General features: G+C 49.8%; 1 protein-coding gene across 1 annotated transcript in view; it reads left to right on the top strand.

Annotated features, from left to right (window-relative positions):
* grin3a (glutamate receptor, ionotropic, N-methyl-D-aspartate 3A) overlaps nucleotides 1-17,876 on the top strand; it is a 159,668-nt gene extending 141,792 nt beyond the window's left edge. Inside the window, exons 7-9 of the mRNA XM_038804211.1 lie at nucleotides 9,406-9,570; nucleotides 15,293-15,366; nucleotides 17,248-17,876. Coding sequence (XP_038660139.1) covers nucleotides 9,406-9,570; nucleotides 15,293-15,366; nucleotides 17,248-17,584 — 576 coding nt within the window. The 3' untranslated portion in view covers nucleotides 17,585-17,876. The remainder of the gene's footprint in view (nucleotides 1-9,405; nucleotides 9,571-15,292; nucleotides 15,367-17,247) is intronic.
* The last annotated feature ends 556 nt before the right edge of the window (nucleotides 17,877-18,432 follow it).

The following is an 18,432-nucleotide window of genomic DNA, read 5'->3' as shown; positions in this document are numbered from 1 at the left end:
CAAGACTCTGGAAAATGCCAAAAAGAAATTGGCATTTTCCAGAACAAGGCAGAAAATAAGACTCAGCCAGACAGAAGGATTACAAAATATGTTGAGGAGGTTATGGCAGCTGAATCAACTGTTAAGATTTACACCAAGCCACTTTAGATTTGCACTCTCAGCTCTGCTCAGAGAAGTCTGTTGATAACTCAACTCGTCTTCTTCAATATAGTGCCACAAACCAGCTCAGAGAGCAGACGGGCTGCGTTTAACGTCTCACCCGAAAGACGGCACCTCCAAACGTTGCGGCATTTCGTTAGCACCGAACTGAAGTGTCAAGTTCAGTGGAAAACCACACACTAATGATGCTGGGGTTGATTAAAGCACTCTCTGTGCATTCTAGTAGACTGCCAGCAGCCCCGACTGGTAGGTGAAGCAGGTCTGAGGGCGACAAGGCAAAGTTAATTGTCCTGGGTGCATGCGTAAGTTGAGAGGAAGTACTAAAAATGACAACTTGGGCTAAATTATGTATACGCGCATCCTCGAGAGATTTCTTGGAGGGCGCTCAAGAAAATGGCTACTCAACTCCTTGATGCTCAAGGTTGTCCGAAACAGGTCAGTTAATCTTAAACTGGGTTTGGGGGCAGGGGCGTTCCTCAAAGGAATTTTAACTGAAAGGAAATCAGGACTGGAAAAGTTTCTCATCATGATATTCCCAAGAATAATTAGGGATGGGCGATAAATGCTGACCATGCCAGAGACGCCCACGTCCCAAGAACAAATAAAGCAAAATAAAACCTTTTGCCTGACAACCCAAGGGTGCTAATATCACAATTAGTAATTTTAGTTGTTGGCTGCAAAATGTAAGAAAACTGGAGGCGTATTTGAGTAGATTTGACAACAGGCCCAAAGACTTGCGGTGCATTTTTGCAGTGGTGAATTTAAAATCCTCTGAAAAGCGAAGTGAGTTCTTCTGATGTTTTCTGTATTTCCTGGGAAGGTTGAGTCAGGAAATGTTGACGAGTGATTGGTGTCACTCGGACCTGTTTGATGTGCCTCTGCGCCTCCATTGTCTTAGTCGAGTGTCCTCATACTCCTGATTCCCTAACCACGTGCCCTCGTTTTCCGGTGTCTTCCCCCACGTGCCCTCGCGTTTCTCGCGTCGCAGTCACTGGTTCTCATGCCCCTGGAGCCAAGGCCCGCGAACCACTTGTGGTGAATGAGATTCACACGGTGTTATAAGTTACCAATGTCACTCTGTTCCCATTGTATATATGTACCGATATTGTAAGTGCAGTTGCACTACCTGACCACCAGGGGGAGTAGCTCTGGGAGTACGCGAGAGTTTGTACTGGGCTCCCCCCTTGGCTCCGCCCAGAACTCCTCCCCCTGGAGCTGCTGTACAAAGATCCGTGCCACAGAGCCAGCCAGCCAGTTCATCGAAAGTTCAATGGCAAACAGGCTGGCTCTGTTGTAAGTATATTAAAACCGCTATTCTATTCCTACAAGCACGTGTCCATAGAATTGATGGTTCCATCACCACTCAAGTCAGTCGGAGCTGTGTGACGGAAAATCCGAGGCTCGAGTGCAAGAGATTCCCAGTTTTTTTTTTCAACATGACTGCCCCGACACAAAATTACATTTTGAAGATGACCCCCGCAAGCGCTCTCAGCAACGCTGCCCTCTTGCGCGGAGTTTGAGAAGGTTTTGTTCACAGCCGACCAAAACAAAGAGGTGAAAGGATTGCAGACGCCTCAGGGGTTTCACGTCAAAACCGACGTGGATTAATTCGCCAAAGTGAACGGACAGAATTTTCCTCGTGCCACCGCGGCATGTTTGGCGGGGGTGGGAGCGTCCTGCCATTGGATGGCGGTGGGATCTTTGCCGCCGCCAATGAGGTTTCCCCGTTGTATGCAGCCCCCATCGCCTGGAAACCTGCAGCGGGGCTCCGCGAGAATGGCTTCCGGCCCAGGACTGATTTCTCCTCACAAAAAGAGATTGCCATTTTCCAGAACAAGGCTGAAAATAAGACTCAGCCACACCGAAGGATTACAAAATATGTTGAGGAGGTTACGGCAGCTGAATCAACAATTAAGACATACATCAAGCCACTTTAGATGTGCTTTCTCAGCTCTGCTCAGAGGAGACCGCTGATACATCACTTAGAACCTGGGGTGGGGAGGGTTTACTTTTTGCCCATCCAGACATGGTGCCGAGCCCATCAAAGTTGTTTTTCCGGGAGTTTTGCCCGAATGCTTGTAGGCTGACTTCCAACAAGGACACTAGGAGAGTTCTCCCATTCAATCCGGAGGTCGCAGCAGAGGCGTTGCTGATGGATGTTCTCTGGCACTCATGTATCATTGATACACAGTTCAGGTCTCATTGTAGCACAAGCTTGTGATGACGACAACCTCTCTGAACACTGAGACTAGCGTTGACAGGTGGAGGCCCACTTTGTTAAGCTCTCGCTGCCGTATTCTGTGGAACGATGAGCTGAGGTCCTTGCCAGTGGTGGCTGCCAAGATTTATGGGAAGTGCTCAACATGTTCCAGAGTCTCTCCTTCAGCATATACAGGAGATGGAATGTCTGGCTCACCCAGTGTGGTTTGGTCATGGAGACAAACACTGGGGAGCCAAAGAATGTAGGGCAGCGACGGTAGCACAGTGGTTAGCACTGTGGCTTCACAGCTCCAGGATCCCGGGTTCAATTCCTGCCTGAGTCACTGTCTGTGCGGAGTCTGCACGTTCTCCCCGTGTCTGTGTGTGTTCCTCCGGGTGCTCCGGTTTCCTCCCACAAGTCCCGAAAGATGTGGGGCGCGATTTTCCGCTGCCCACGACGGGTCGGAGAATAGCGGGAGGGCCTTCCCGACAATTTGCACGGCCTCCCGCTATTCTCTCCCCCCACCGCCCCCCCCCCCCCCCCCCCCCTCCAGCCGCCCCCCAACACGAATCGCTGTTCGCCGTTTTTTACGGCGAACAGCGATTCTCCGCAGGCCGATGGGACGAATATCGCGGAGTTTACGGCCGTTTTCACGGCCGCGATCACAGCTGCTTTCAGCATTCGTGAAAACGGCCGCAAAGTGCCCGTCTCGGACAACCGTGGCACTGATTGGCACGGCCGCACCACGGCCGTGCCAAGGGTGGCATGGGCCTGCGATCGGTGGGCACCGATCGCGGGCAGCGGGTCCGATACCCGCGCACTATTTGTTCTTCCGCCGCCCCGCGGGGTGGCTGAGGGGCATGACGGCCCGCGCATGCGCTGGTTTGACGCGTCTGCGTGATGATGTCATCCGCGCATGCGCGGCTGACGTCATCGTGCGCGCCAGCCGCCGTGACTCTTGGCGGGCGGAGTTAGTGACGTTGGCTAACTCCGCGTCGCCGTGATTCCCCCGGCCCCGATACTAGCCCCACCTGGGGGGGAGAATCGGGTCCCGGGCGGAGCTCCAAGGCTGGCGTGAAACACGGCCAGTTTCACGCCAGCCTTCACGACACGCCGGATTTGCGGAGAATCGCGCCCGTGCTGTTTGGTAGTTTGGACATTCTGAATTCTCCCTCAGCGTACCCAAACAGGCGCCGGAATGTGCCGACTAGGGGCTTTTCACAGTAGCTTTATTGCAGTGTTAATGTAAGCCTACTTGTGACAATAAAGATTATTATTAAGGAACACATCAGCCGGAGGGGGGGGGGGGGGGGGGGGGGGGGGGCTTTGGTAAAGAAGCAGGGTTGGGTTATGGTGTGTACACTAAGTTACCTCAGATGCTGTAAACTGCGATTGAAGAATAATAGTAATTATCAATGGTAGACACAAACAGGGAAAAAGGCCGAAATTTCTGCTTCAACCTCTTTGAAAAATTTGTCATGTTTCCTAAAACTAAAAAACATGTGCCATGGCTGCAGAAAATTCCATTAAACGAGAAACTGCTGGAACTGGATGCAGCCTCTGTGCATAATATTGGGCGAGATTCTCCGTTCTTCCCCCGCCTGAGGAGGATTGCTACTGAGAAAATCACAAAGCAGTTTAGTATCCCTCGGCAATCAAGTCCATCCATGGTGAGGAATGGCAAGGACTACCGGGAATTCCCGAGGGAATCCCGCTATCGGGCCAACATTTTGAGCAGCTGAATAGCGAAGCCGGGCATCTGGCCGCTGCCCGTGCCCACACCGCAAATCAGACCCCCCCTCCCACTTTCCTGTGTGTCCCTCACCTCCCCCCCCCCCCTCCCAACATCCCCCTGGTAGGGGTGACTCAGCCGCCCCCTCCTCAGGACCATCTAATATTTGAAAACCCCCAAAGGGACTTCCTAATCAGGGAGGCTGCCCCCCACCGGACACCCTAACTGAACCCCCCACGGAGATGCACTAAACGGGAGACCACCCCCCCCCCCCTCCCTGGGACCTCCTGACTAAAGGAACCCCCCTCCCCAAGAACCCCTTAACTTTTAAAAAATAAATTTAGTATACCCAATTCATTTTTTCCAATTAAGGAGCAATTTAACGTGGCCAATTCACCTAGTTTGCACATCTTTGGGTTGTGGGGGCGAAACCCACACAAACTCGGGGAAAATGTGCAAACTCCACACGGACAGTGACCCAGAGCCGGGATCGAACCTGGGACCGCGGCACAGTGAGGCAGCAGGGCAATCCACTGCGCCACCGTGCTGCCCTAGAACCCCTTAACTTAACACCCCCCCCCCCACCCCCACCCCCACCCCCACCCCACGCACACACACACACACAATCATCTGCAGAAAAGAGACCCCCGTCTGGAAGCTAGACAGCAGTCCAGACAGCGGCAGTGATACAAACTACTGTTGTAACACTTATCCAGAAGCTCCACATGTCCATTCCTGGAAGGAGACCAGCTCCTGTGTTTAAACCTCTCAGATCCTCTCGCTGCAAGCTGTTCTTTTATTTCCAGTAGTTGGGTGTGATTGACAGCTTTAACAACACAGCCGTGAGCTTTGCTTCATTCATCTTCTTCACTCTAAGTGCTGCAACCACAATATTTATAAACACCAACCACATCAAGTGTTAAGTACATTCCAGTCACGCCCCTTCACTCTTGAGTGATTCTGAAGTGCTGAGCTGCAAATTGGCAGCACTTTAGTTAGGGGTTCTCTCCCTATTTTTTTTTAAATTTAGAGTACCCAATTATTTTTTCCAATTAAGGGGCAATTTAGCGTGGCCAATCCACCTACCCTGCACATCTTTGGGTTGTGGGGGTGAAACCCACGCAGACATGGGGAGAATGTGCAAACTCCACACGGCATTGCTTGATCCCAGGCCGGATTTTGAAGGCATCTTTTTCAGGGCTCCCATTCAAGACGGTTTCAGTCATATCATCATGAAGCAATGGAGGATGGCGAAGAGGTTTCTTGGACGTCCGAATCTTTGGAGCACAATCCACAGAGCTTGCGATTCACTGACTCAGCTGTTTTGATCAGGGCGATGTAGATTTTCCCATGTTGTTCCCGATATTTTTGTGCGACAAAGAACAGACCGCGTCAGAGGTTTCCCCTGGAAGTCCAAAGACACCAGTTGCCTCTGCGGGGATTTCCTCAGACGCAGGAAGTAGGTGATTGAGGAGAATGTGTGCCCAGAAATGGTCGTCTCTGCCCGGTCCTTGGTAACGTGGCATATTGGCATTGACACGCTCAAGGATCTGTGGGTCAGGAATCTGCCTGTTTCAGTCACATGGAGGAAACCAGCGACCCCGCCACCCTAAAATCAAGGAGCAGCCAACAACGACAACTTGACTTCGGCTGACACTTCAGTGGGCAGTGGGGCTGTGCCGCTTTACTGCAGGTATCAAGTTTTAAATGAGACATTAAATTGAGAACTTCCTTCACGTCTGTTAAAGTGGATGGAACTGACCCCCAGAGAGGTATTCCTGGAAGAGTTGGCCAGCCCTTCCAGGATGCTGAAAAGTATTTAACCCTTTATCATCACCAAAAGGAAAGAGATTAATTCTCACTGTCTCGTTCTGTTGATGAGTGCATGTTGCAATCTTAGAGAGGTAGAAAGGAAGAGTTTTATCTGGTGTTTTTGCTGACGTCAGGATGTCGCAGTGCATTGCAGTCAGTGAATCACTTCTGCGTCAGCCAATTTGTGCACATTATCTCCAGCACAGCCAGTGTTTATTTCCCAGCTTTTATTGCTCTTGCGAAGGTCAGAGCAAGTCACCTTCTTGACCACAAGGAGGTTGAGGGGAGATTTGATAAAGGTGTACAAGATTACGACAGGCTTAGGTAAGGTGGGCAAATGGTCGGTGGATTGGCCACGCTAAATTGCCCCTTAATTGGGGAAAAAAAGAATTGGGTAGTCTAAATTTATTTAAGAAACAGGTAAGGTAGGCAAAGCAAAGCTGTTACCCTTAGCTGACAGTACAAGGCCCAGGGGACACAGATTTAAGGTTTGGGGCTTGAGATTGAGGGACAAATATGAGGAATAACTTTTTTTTATGTGGCGAGTGGTGATGACCTGGAACCACGGGAATGGTGATGATCAATGCACTCAAAAGGAAATTTGGTAGGTCCTTGAGGGAAATAAGCTTGCAGGGGTGGAATGTTTGCTCCACAGAGAGTCCGCACCAACCTGATAGGCCAAATGACACTGCGATACTCGGTCAACGTGGGGTAGGTACTCCCACAGTGCTGTTAGAGAGGAGGTTCCACGATTCCTGACACAGAGTAAGGAAAGGAACGGCAATATATTTCCAATTCAGGACAGTGAATGGGGCCTTTGCAGGTGGTGGCGTTCCCATGTATCTGCTGCCTTTTTCCCTACAGGTGACAGAGGTCCCGGGTCAAGATTGGCTAAGATTGGGAGTCGCCCTTACAGGACAGAGATGGGGAGAATTGTTTTCTCCCAGAGGCTTGTGTGACTTTGAAACTCTGACTCAGAAAGCGGTGGAGATGGGGGGTCGCTGAATATTTTTAAGGCGGAGGTAGATAGATTCCTGTAAGGCAAAGGAATCAAACGTTATCGGGTGGGGGGGTGCAGATGGGAATGTGGAACTCAACACAAACTGATCGGCTATGACCTTATTGAATGGCGGAGCACGCTCGAGGGGCCAAGTGGCCGACTTCTGCTCCTATCTCTTGTGTTCGGATGTTGGAGAAGTGACATCGAAGGATGCTTGGCGAGAGGCAACAGTGCTTTTTTTTTTAAGATGGAGCACAGCCATGGTGTGCCAATGATGGACAGAGGTCAAAATCTACCTAGTGTTTCGGCTTACTGTGATAGGTTTCACTGTTGCTGCATTGTAGCCCACCCTGCCAAGGTGACAACTGTACCTGTGCTCGTTGCTCTGTACCAGTGCCTGAACCTCCATAGCCCAATGCCTGTTGCAATGCCCAATGCAAACTCACTGGCATTCCCTAACTCCCTTGTATCAATGAACTCAGCACGTGATGGAATGTGATGTGCTTTCTAGTTTTCTGAGCTGCTGATACCTTGGGATTACCTTTCCTGCAATCATCAAGTTATTCCTGAGGTTATGCCCACTCGTGTACCTGTTTTTCCATTGGCAAAGCATCCCTGGCTGGCAATTTTCTGTGTGTTTATCTTCAGCCTGGCGTCAGAATCATCGTAATGAGCTGAAATGTGTTTGGCTGGAGCGACGGATAGAAGAGTGTAAAAGATTGAGGAAATTCAGGAGTAGCACAATTTTGTGCATAACGCACGGGCTCACTCGCTCTTTCGTGCCGGGTATTTCATTTACCACAATTGCACTTGTCTCTGGTCGTTAGTGCTTAGGAGGTTCCGCACCCCAAAATGCAAATTTGAAGTCTACATTAAGGCAAAAGATTTTCACGAACTATAACCATTTTTAACGGCCTTTGGCTCCGAAGCTGCAGCTTTCTGTTCTCCCTGTGCGAAGTAAAGTCTTCCACTGAATCAAATTCCGATTCAGCGAGCGGGCAGAGCTTCTGCTGCCATCTCCTGCCTTCACTGAACAGTGCAACTCAGAAATAAAAACAAAAACGCAGCCAAGGTGCACAAAACAGCTTGAAACAAAGTTGGCGGTTGACAATTGACTCCAAACGGATTCTGCTCTGAACTCTTTACAGGGGAAATCTCTGTTCGTTATTAGCCCTAAGTGCGCTCAAAGAAATTCCAGAAGTTGCGCGGGTTCCTGACGGCAGATGCAGCAGGGGGCAGTTTGATCCCTCGAGCCTGTTCCGCCACCTCCTCCGTGAGATTTGGCTGAACATGGGGCCTTTACTCCATATTCCTTCCAAAGCCCATCAGTCTCAAATTTACAGTGAATAATCGATTGCACTGGAGATTTTCAAACTTCTACCACATCTTGTGTGTATCTGTGCACTTTCTACCTTCAATCCTGAAAGAACTGGCTCTCATCCCCCCCCCCCCCCCCCCCCCCCCCCCACTTCCCCCCCTTCCCGAGTCCTAGAGTCCCCAACCAACATGTTTAGTTTCTCTATCCTGTGCCTGGGGTATCTATCGCAAATCAACAGTGATGGTGGCTTTGGGTGAGCTTACCCCTCAGGGCCTGTGTGACTTAGGTACCAGGGATGATAAATCTGGTACGCCACGGTGTCTGATGTACCTGTTTTGTCTGCCTTGAGGCAGACTATTCACATTCAAAGGGACGAATAGTCGTGAAAGTTAAACTTGAAAACGTCATTGACTTACTTTATGTATTGGATGACCTCCTGTGGCATTGCTCCTGGACTATTCTCGTTTAAACGAACCCCTCCTTGTAATAATTGTCTGTTTGCTTGCCTTCGTTGTACAACTCCTTTGTGCCGTATTTTTGTTGTTTGTTTTCTATCCTCCGCTTCCCACTTTCCCTTGGTCCAGCAGGCGGTCGCTCTTCCCCTGCCTGATAAAACTGGGAGATACGTGCCGAATCAGGCAGCTGGTAGTTTCACATTGAACTGGGTAAAGTTTTTTTTTTTTAAATTTAGAGTACCCAATTCATTTTTTCCAATTAAGGGGCAATTTAGCATGGCCAATCCACCTATCCTACACATCTTTGGGTTGTGGGGGCGAAACCCACGCAAGCACGGGGAGAATGTGCCAACTCCACAGGGACAGTGACCCAGAGCCGGGATCGAACCTGGGACCTCGGCGCCGTGAGGCCGCAGTGCTAACCCACTGCCCCACCGTGCTGCCAATCTGGGTAAAGTTAACATTACACTCCCCCCCCCCCCCCCCCCCCCCCCACGCTGTGATCAGCCATACATTATTAGTCAGCTTAACCTTGAGCTCTGCCCCTCTGGGGGGAGCGAGGGTCTGGATTGTCTTGAGCGCGGGGGGGGGGGGATAAATTGCAATACCTGAAACTCAAATTGAAGAGCACCGTGCTCACCAAACCGCCTATTGCCCAGAATATTTTGCACGCTCCTTATCAACTGAACTGCTGAGGGATAATAGAGACGCTTGCTCTCCTCTTCACAGACTTTACAAATGGGGATCAAGCACTTTTCAGGACTCTTTGTGTTGCTCTGCGTCGGGTTGGTCGGCTCCCTCCTTGCAACAGTTGGCGAGCATATCATCTACAGACTGGTGCTCCCGCGGATCAAAAGGAAGCCTCGACTGAAGTATTGGCTCCATACAAGCCAGGTAGGAGCCAAATGGATATATAACATTGCTGAGGCCCCCATCGAAAGTGCGCAGGAGTTTGAAGAATTTGATACGCATACGCTTTTGTTTCTAGAGTTGAAAATCTGTGATGCTGTAGCTGTAATGAAATGACCACATTTCTCCTCGGGTCCAACCTCTCCCCCCCCCCCATCCCAATCACCACCACCATCCGCCACTAACAGAACCTTAAGACCCTTACAATTAGGAGCTGAATTAGGCCATTTCCATCGAGTCTGCTCCACCATTCGATCATGGCTGAAAGGTACCCTGCACACACCACACCTTGAGATTCAGCAGAAGTTTACTCACTGATCTGCACACCACCCCCCCCCCCCCCACCCCCGTGGCACCAATGCTGATGCAGCACGGGTTCAATTCCCGTACCAGCCTTCCCGAACAGGCGCCGGAATGTGGCGACTCGGGGCTTTTCACAGTAACTTCATTTTTTTTTAGGGGCTGGTTTAGCACACTGGGCTAAATCGCTGGCTTTTAAAGCGGACCAAGCAGGCCAGCAGCACGGTTCAATTCCCGTTCCCGCCTCCCCGAACAGGCGCCGGAATGTGGCGACTAGGGGCTTTTCACAGTAACTTAATTGAAGCCTACTCGTGACAATAAACGATTTTCATTTCATTCAGTAGATAAAATCACATTCGTAGACTCTCTTGTTAGCGTTTATAACCACACTCATAAGATTAAACTTTTATTGCTCCAATGGCTGTGGAAGTCCTAGGAAAGAACAATTTTGTAAAGCACCGTAAGCATAGCACAACTTCCCAAAGTCCTTCACAGGGGTGCTATCATTTAATACCAGGACCAATGAACAGGCGGGTTGTCTTATCAGGAAAGCTTGGAGAGGTTGGATTTGTGTCAAGTAAAGTTCAGGAGACTAAGAGTCGGCTCGGTCGAGATCCCGACAGGTATTGACAGGGTGGATGCGGAGAGGATGTTTCCTCTTGTGGGAGAGTCCAGAACTGGGGTTCACTGTTTAAAAATAAGGCGTCGCTCATTTAGGACTGAGATGAGGAGAATTTATTTCTCTCAGAGGGTCGGGAGTCTCTGGGAAACTCTCTTCCTCAAAAGGCAGTGGAAACAGTCTTTGAATGCTCTTAAGGCAGAGCTGATTATCAAGGGGGGTGAAAGGTTATCGGCAGGAGGGCGGAGTTGAGGTTACAATCAGATTAGCCATGATCTTATTGAATGGGGGAACAGTCGATGACCGGGTGGCCTACTCCTGCTCCTAATTCATATGTTCATAAAATGGGCCACACAGCCATGCAAAGTGATGACCGAAAGCTTAGCCAAAGAAGCATCTTCGAAAGGGAATGGAAGTGGTGAGGTGGAGAAGTTTAGAGGGGGTTAATTCCAGAGTTTAGGGTCCAGGCAGCTGAATAAGTAGCGGTGCAGCCTTAATCCAGATCCAGTTAGGCACAAATCCACAGTAAAGTGTCACGGTGGGTAATGTGTCCCCCCCCCCCGCTCTGAGCCAGAAGCTCCAGGTTTGAGTCCCACCCCAGTACCTGACGGCCAAGAGTGGTGCGTTTATAACACGACCAAACACGTTGAGAATCAACCTGCAGATCCTTCCGCAAGTGCCAATGGTTGCCGTTAAAAGCTGGCGAGACTCCTGACCAGTCACACTTGATGTGGAATGGTGCCTTCCAAGCTGTAAGACCCTGGCGATAGGCGAGCAACTTACAATCTATGGAAACAGACGGAAGTCTGCTTGGTGCACCATTAGCTACAGGAAGAGAATTGAAATTATAACAGTGAAGTGTGCATCATATTATCTTGACAGCCTAGTGTGGACATGGGCCAAAAATGGGAAGCAGAAATTGGCAGGAAATGCTTTATATATACGCATTGATTGGGAAATCTACTTGGCAGACAACTTTTGAGTCCATTACTTTGGTTGTCTGAAAAATTGATGATGTATCAAAGAAGCAGACTGTATTTCCGAGCCGTCGCTTTCAGTGTCTCTCAAAGCCTGAGACACGGCAAAGTGGGAGGCATGTTTATAGGAGGAAACGAGTCAGGTTTAGAAGTCTGTCCCTATATTAGCAGAGTGGGTTCTTCACCTTCAGAATTAATTAGAAACACACAATTCACAGCGGGAGCAAGCTCTGCTCGCTGTGTTAATTGTAACCATTTGTGGCACCAGAGCTTTGCTGCCATTGGAGAAGAACGTGTGTCAAATTGGAATAAAGACAGACAGAGGACACTCAGCCCCCTTGACCTTGTTCTGCCATTCAATTAAAACCCAGCTGATCTGTACCTTAACTCCACCTTGCCCGTCTCGGTTCTGTAAACAAAAATCAATCCAGCCCAGTTTTGACATTTTCAGTCTGATCCCCAGTCTCAAAAGCCATTTGGAGGAGAGTTCCAGAAGGTCATTACTCTTAATGTGACACCCGCTCATTGACACAATCCCTTAGCTCTCATTTTAAGGTTATGCCTTACTTCGGGACTTCCCTCACTGAGCAAATGGTTTCTCTTTATCTAGTCCAGCAACTCCTTTGAACACTTCAGGTGTGTATATATATATATATGAAAGCATTGTCTGCCAATTTCTGCTTCCAATATTTGGCCCATGTCCACACATCCCTTCTGTATTTATGTAACCTCATGCCTAACCTACATAAACCTATCCTCATGGAGTAACTTTTTAAGCCCCCCACATAACGACACCAGCAATGGAAAGGTGGTGGGCGTAGTGGCAGTATCATTGGACTAGTATTCCAGAGGCCCAGCTAATACTCTGGGGACGTGGGTTCAATTCCTACCATAGCAGCTGGTGGAATTTAAAATCAGTTAATTAATCTGGAATATAAAGCTAGTCTCACAGTGACACCATGACCACTGTCGTTGATTGTTGTAAAAACCCATCTTTTCACTGATTTCCTTGAGGGAAGGAAATCTGCCACGCTCACCTGACCTGGACTACATGTGACTCCAGAACCACAGCAATGTGGTTGACCCTGAAGTGACCTACTCAGTTCAAGGGCAATTAAAGTTGGGCAGGAAATGCTGGCATTGTCAGTGATGCCCACATCACGTGACAGATTTTTTAAAAAGTGCAGCCAATGTGTTTGGAAAAGTGTAGCACATGTCTTAAGAGCACGGCCGATGGGAAACATCAGGAGCTGGATTCTCCATCCCGCCATGACAGATTTCTGGGGCGGGATTCTCCGAGCCCGCGCCGGGCTGGAGAATTGCCGGGGGGGGGGGCATGAATCCCGCCCGGACGCCGGCTGCCGGATTCTCCGCCGGAGTTTTTTCGGCGGGGGCGGGAATCGCGTCACGCCATTCGGGGGCCGTTGGCAGCGGCCACCCCTCCCCCGGCGATTCTCCGCCCCGCGATGGCCCGAGTGGACGCCCGTTTTCGGCCAGTCCCGCCGGCAGATATTACATCAGGTCCTTACCGGCAGGACCTGGCTCTGCGGCGGCCTGCGGAGTCCGGGGGGGGGGTATCTGACCCTGGGGGGGGGCCTCCACGGTGGCCTGGCCCGCGATCAGGGCCCACCGATCCGCAGGCGGGCCTGTGCCGTTGGAGCACTCTTTCCCACCGCGCCAACCGCTGAAATGGTCTGCCATGGCCGGCGCAGAGAAAAAAACCCCACCGCATGTGCTGGGATGACGCCAGTACACGCTGGCGCTGCTGCGCACGCGGCAGCCGGCAGGGGCCCTTCGGCAAGGGTGGCGGGGTGCCAACCCTGCGGGCGCCAGCCTAGCCCCTGAAGGTGCAGAGGATTCCGCACCTTCCGGGCAGCCCGACGCCGGAGTGGTTCACGCCACTTTGGCGGCGGTACAGTCCGTCCTGCCGGGCAGCGGAGAATCCCAGCCCTGGTTCAGCACGCCGGCGGGATTCTTCATTTCGCGGCTGGTCAATGGCGTTTCCCATTGTGGGGCAGCCCCACGCCATCGGGAAATCCCCGGGCTGCCGGCAAAATGGAGGATCCCAACGGCAAGACAATCCCGCCCCAGGCTATTCCAAATCCCAGAAAGGAAACTTTAAAGAATTGCCTTCGTATAGATTTTGCAATTTAATGTGAGAAAAGATTTGAAAACCACAGAGTGATGTTCCAGACGTTCTGCGATGATTTTAAATAACATAAAAATTTATTAAACAACTAAATAAAAAACAATAATGTCAATTTATAGGACACTAAACAACGGGGATACACAGTATGACGAATTTTATCCAGTTCCGGGGTGGCACAGTGGTTAGCACTGCTGCCTCATGGCGCTGAGGTCCCAGGTCTCACCCTCACAACCCAAAGGTGTGCAGGGTAGGTGGATTGGCCACACTAAATTGCCTCTTAATTGGAAAAATGAAATACGTTTTTAAAACTTTATCCAGTGGCAGCCATCTCTATTTCACACTCTCGGGTCTAATTCTCCCCACCTTCCACTACAGCATATAGGTTTTCAAACACTCTAAACAAAATCCAAGCGGTTACATTTTGCGGTGGTTGCTTCCGATGTAGCACAAGACCACTGGTTGTTCAAGGTAGGCCTTCTTCACGGACACGTTAGAGTTAAAACAGCTATTCCTACTGTGGGTTTATGTCTGAAAACAGCTACCCTTGCATAGGTTGGATTGCTTCTGATATACAGGTTTTTTTTCCCCTTTTTATCTTCCCTGCTCTGAACTAACCTCTTCAGAAGTCAACATTAATTATTTTACATTTTGTGAGTCTACCCTTGAGAATGGAAATGCCAAGTTCACACTTTGTCTCCTCCTTTGAACTGCTACACCTTTTGCAAAGCCTTTCTATTCCATTCCCCATTGTTACCAGCTTCGCCTCGGGTAAACATCTGGGCTGGAATTCTCTTGCCGTCGGGATTCACTTTTCCCGCTGGCAGCGCATCCCCGGCAGCGGGTTTAACGGCGGGAAATCCGATTGGCAAGCGACGGGAGGATAGAATTCCCTTGCCAGTGAACGATGCACGGCCGAGAAACACACGGCCTCTGTTCGCAGTGATTTGGCCTCCCCAACCTTCTGCGGCAAAGAGTTCCACAGATTCACCAGCCACTGGCTGAAGAAATTCCTCCTCATCTCTGTTTTAAAGGATCGCCCCTTCAGTCTGAGATTGTGTCCTCTGGTACTAGTTTTTCCTACTGGTGGAAACGTCCTCTCCATGTCCACCCTATCCAGGCCTCGCAGTATTCTGTAAGTTTCAATAAACTCATCCTTCTAAACTCACAACGAGTGCAGACCCAGAGTCCTCGACCATTCCTCATACGATTCCAGGGATCATTTTTGTGAACCTCCTCTGGACCCTTTCCAAGGCCAGCACATCCTTCCTTAGTTACGGGGCCCAAAACTGCTCTCAATACTCCAAATGGGTTCTGACCAGAGCCTTACACAGCCTCAGAAGTACATCCCTGCTCTTGTATTCTAACCCTCTTGACGTGAATGCTAACATTGCATTTGCCTTCCTAACTGCCGACTGAACCTGCGCGTTAACCTTTCATTGTCGCTGGGTCAAATTGCTGCACCTCGCTCCCTGACAGTACTGTGGGTGTCCCTACACAAGCTGGCCAGCAACAGTTCAAGAAGGCGGCTGACCACCTCCTTCCCGAACACAACTTGGGATGGACCATAAATGCTGACCTCGCCAGTGACGCCCACACCCCACGAATGAATGTAAACAAAAAGTAGTTTGCAAACGCAATCAATAATCTGTTTGTCCTTTTCAGCGATTTCATCGCGCTTTAAATACGTCCTTCAATGATGAACAATTTCAGCACAAACTGAACAGACTGCAAAAGAGGTAAGAAAGCCTGATTATATAATCGGCACTCCGCCATTTGCATTTTTTCTCTCACAAGTGCTTTTCACAATTTAAGGAGTGATGGGGTGTGTTTTTGACTAGAAAGGTGTTGGGACAAGCCAGTGATTCCGCGACCCATGCTCCCACCAGGTGATGATCTCACACCAAGGTTTTAATTGTCAAAATCAACTTTTTTTTTTTGCTTTCTGTTTTCAATCCTTCACCTTATTTTCCAGTTGGCTCACGACTGTCAGAGCATTGACCACTCGTGCGTTGTGATCATCCTTATTGTTTGGTGGGTGTAACTCGCTATTAAGTCGCCCGTTGTCGCTCGCGCACTCTGGGTGTACCTGCACCGGATGGACTCCAGCGGTACATGGAGGCGGATCGCCACCACCTTCTCAAGAGGAACGAGGGATGGGCAGGAAACTAGGGGTCGTGACTGTCAGGCTCACATCCCATAAAAGGTGGAGAAAATGACCTCCTGGCCTGGGAATTCCCAAATCTCCGAGGAACCCTGGAATCCTTCCCGGCCTCCTGTCGCTGAACCTATTTCCATTTTGAGGGCCTCAGTGGGAGACGACTATGGTGACCCAATATCATTTGGATCTTTGTTGTGCGTGATACTTTTGTTGGATGATGGGATGGTGAATTTGGAAATTGAATCTTTCATTACATCGCTCCAGGCAAATCACTTCTTACAAAGTTTGGAAATGTTGCCATAAACCTTTTAATTTGTGTATCTGATCCAACAATGCTCAACTGCATTAGCCTTGGGTCTCAATCTTTAACATAATACCTCGGCAGCTGTTAATTTGCTCAACCCATCCCTCAGTTCACCCCTTTGATGCCCTTTTCTCTTTTAAGGTTTTGTAGTTCATCATCTGAGTTATATCTCTTGGTTCCATCTGAATTTTGTTCCCTCAAGTGTAAGGGGTAAAGAATAGAATAGTGGGCAGCTGGTTTAACCATCTATCGCATCTGGCTGGACCAGATGTGGTGCCATTAGGGTTTACTCGGCCAGGATTATCCACTATTGTGGGATCATCCTGCGAGCAAGGATGACCTCCCAATCTCTCTTCTCCACTCTCAGTTGCATCACCCACAACTCGGGCAAGTGTCTTTGTCACTAATGTCGGGCCCACAATCTTTCCCTGGCTTCATCCCTTCCCCTTTTCCTACCAGACCGAAGCTCCCACCTGACGCTAACATCCCTGAGCCCACGCCCTAACCTGCCCCTGCCTCCCCTTTCTCCCCTGTCCTCTCTCAGGTTTGTTCGAGAGTCCACCTCGTCCACAAAGCCCTACATCCTGTTCTTTTACGTCACATTCCCAACTTTCCTTCCTTGCCACCATTCCCCCTCAATGATGGCCTGCTTCCCTTTGAAAACCGCGGCCAGGACTGCACAATGGCGCAGCGGTTAGCACTGCTGCCTCACAGCGCTGAGGACCCAGTTTGAATCCCAGCCTTGGGTCCCTGTCCGTCGGGAATTTGCACGTTCTCCCCGTGTCTGCGTGGGTTTCCTCCGGGTGCTCCGGTTTCCTCCCACAGTCCAAAGATGTGCAGGTTAGGTGGATTGGCTGTGTTAAATTGCCCCGTAGTGTCCAAAGGTTAGGGTAAGGGTATGAACCTCGGCAGTGTGCACTTTTGGGGGGTCGGTGCAGACTCAATGGGCCGAATGGCCTCCTTCTGCCCTGTAGGGATTCTACGGTTCTATGATAAGAGATTGTCGGAGAACAGAGACCTTTGAGTGTTGCAGGGCTGCTGATAGGGAGGGATTAAACCCATGTATTATTCCAAATGAATACAGTAGCATCATATGGCAGGAGATATCTTCTCCAGATTTCAGATTTGACTTAAATCAAAATGTTTCAATTTCAGGTGCAACGTAGGAAATGACCAGCAGACCGTGTGGAATACAGCCAATCATGCCCATTGGAATAAGCAGAAATGCATTTTCAAAGATATTCACCAGCCTGAGATGAATTTGAAACCCTGTCAGAGCGAGGGCTTACCCCCAGCGGTGAAAGAGCTCCCCCTCACCATTAACTCCAACGGCAAACCCGAGCCTCTCGCGAAAGCCAGGCATTCAGTCCTTCACGAGCTGACAGAACTGGAGAAGCAGATCCAGCTCATCAAACAGGAACTGCAGAAAGCAATGAACAGGAAAAATGAACTGGAAGAGTATCAAAGAACAGTCAGGAACCCAGAATCATAAGAACGCGAACTGGCTGAAGCAGACGACTGGGGGAAAATGATGTTTTTTTTCCTGAACTCTTTCTCTTTTTAGAATTGTCTCTTGACATAAAAAAAATAAAAAATTCAGCCACTACCCTCTCCAAGGAGAGGAAGCTGCAATTTCCGCACGCTGGCCAGGATCCCGGGCTGGCGTTTAATGTTTTTTTTTCACCCAACTCTCAAAAGCAGCACGGCGGCGCAGTGGGTTAGCCCTGCTGCCTCACGGCGCCGAGGTCCCAGGTTCGATCCCGGCTCTGGGTCACTGTCCGTGTGGAGTTTGCACATTCTCCCCGTTTTTGCGTGGGTTTCGCCCCCACAACCCAAAGATGTGTAGGGTAGGTGGATTGGCCACGCTAAATTGCCCCCTTAATTGGAAAAAATGAATTGGGTCATCTAAATTTTATTTTTTTTTAAAAGGATGACGTTCGCCAAGGGATAACGTAAGGGATACCAAAGACTGTCGGTCAAAGGGAACCATCAGAGTCTCTCAGTCATGTAAAAGTGCTGATTTGATCCGCACAGTTGCTGTGGTCTGACCCAAAACCTATTGATCTTCAGCTGCGTCACATCAGCGCTCTGCCAAAAAACAAAAGGCCCACGACTGTTTGGAACTAATAAACGTACTAATAAACTTGTGTGTGTCGCACATTTTGCAGGATTCGGCCTCGATAGCGCACACCACAATTAGCTTGTGAATTGGATCCACTGCATCCCATATCTTTCGAGAAGAACCAGTTCGGACTAATGAGGTCCCCCGAGACTTTGTACAGAATGTTGTGCATTAGAAAGAGTGAGCGCATTCAATTAGCGGGTCACTTTTCACGCAGA

This window comes from Scyliorhinus canicula, chromosome 8, assembly GCF_902713615.1.
Source record: "Scyliorhinus canicula chromosome 8, sScyCan1.1, whole genome shotgun sequence".
Classification (NCBI taxonomy): domain Eukaryota; kingdom Metazoa; phylum Chordata; class Chondrichthyes; order Carcharhiniformes; family Scyliorhinidae; genus Scyliorhinus; species Scyliorhinus canicula.
This window is presented reverse-complemented; position numbering and strand designations above follow the sequence as displayed.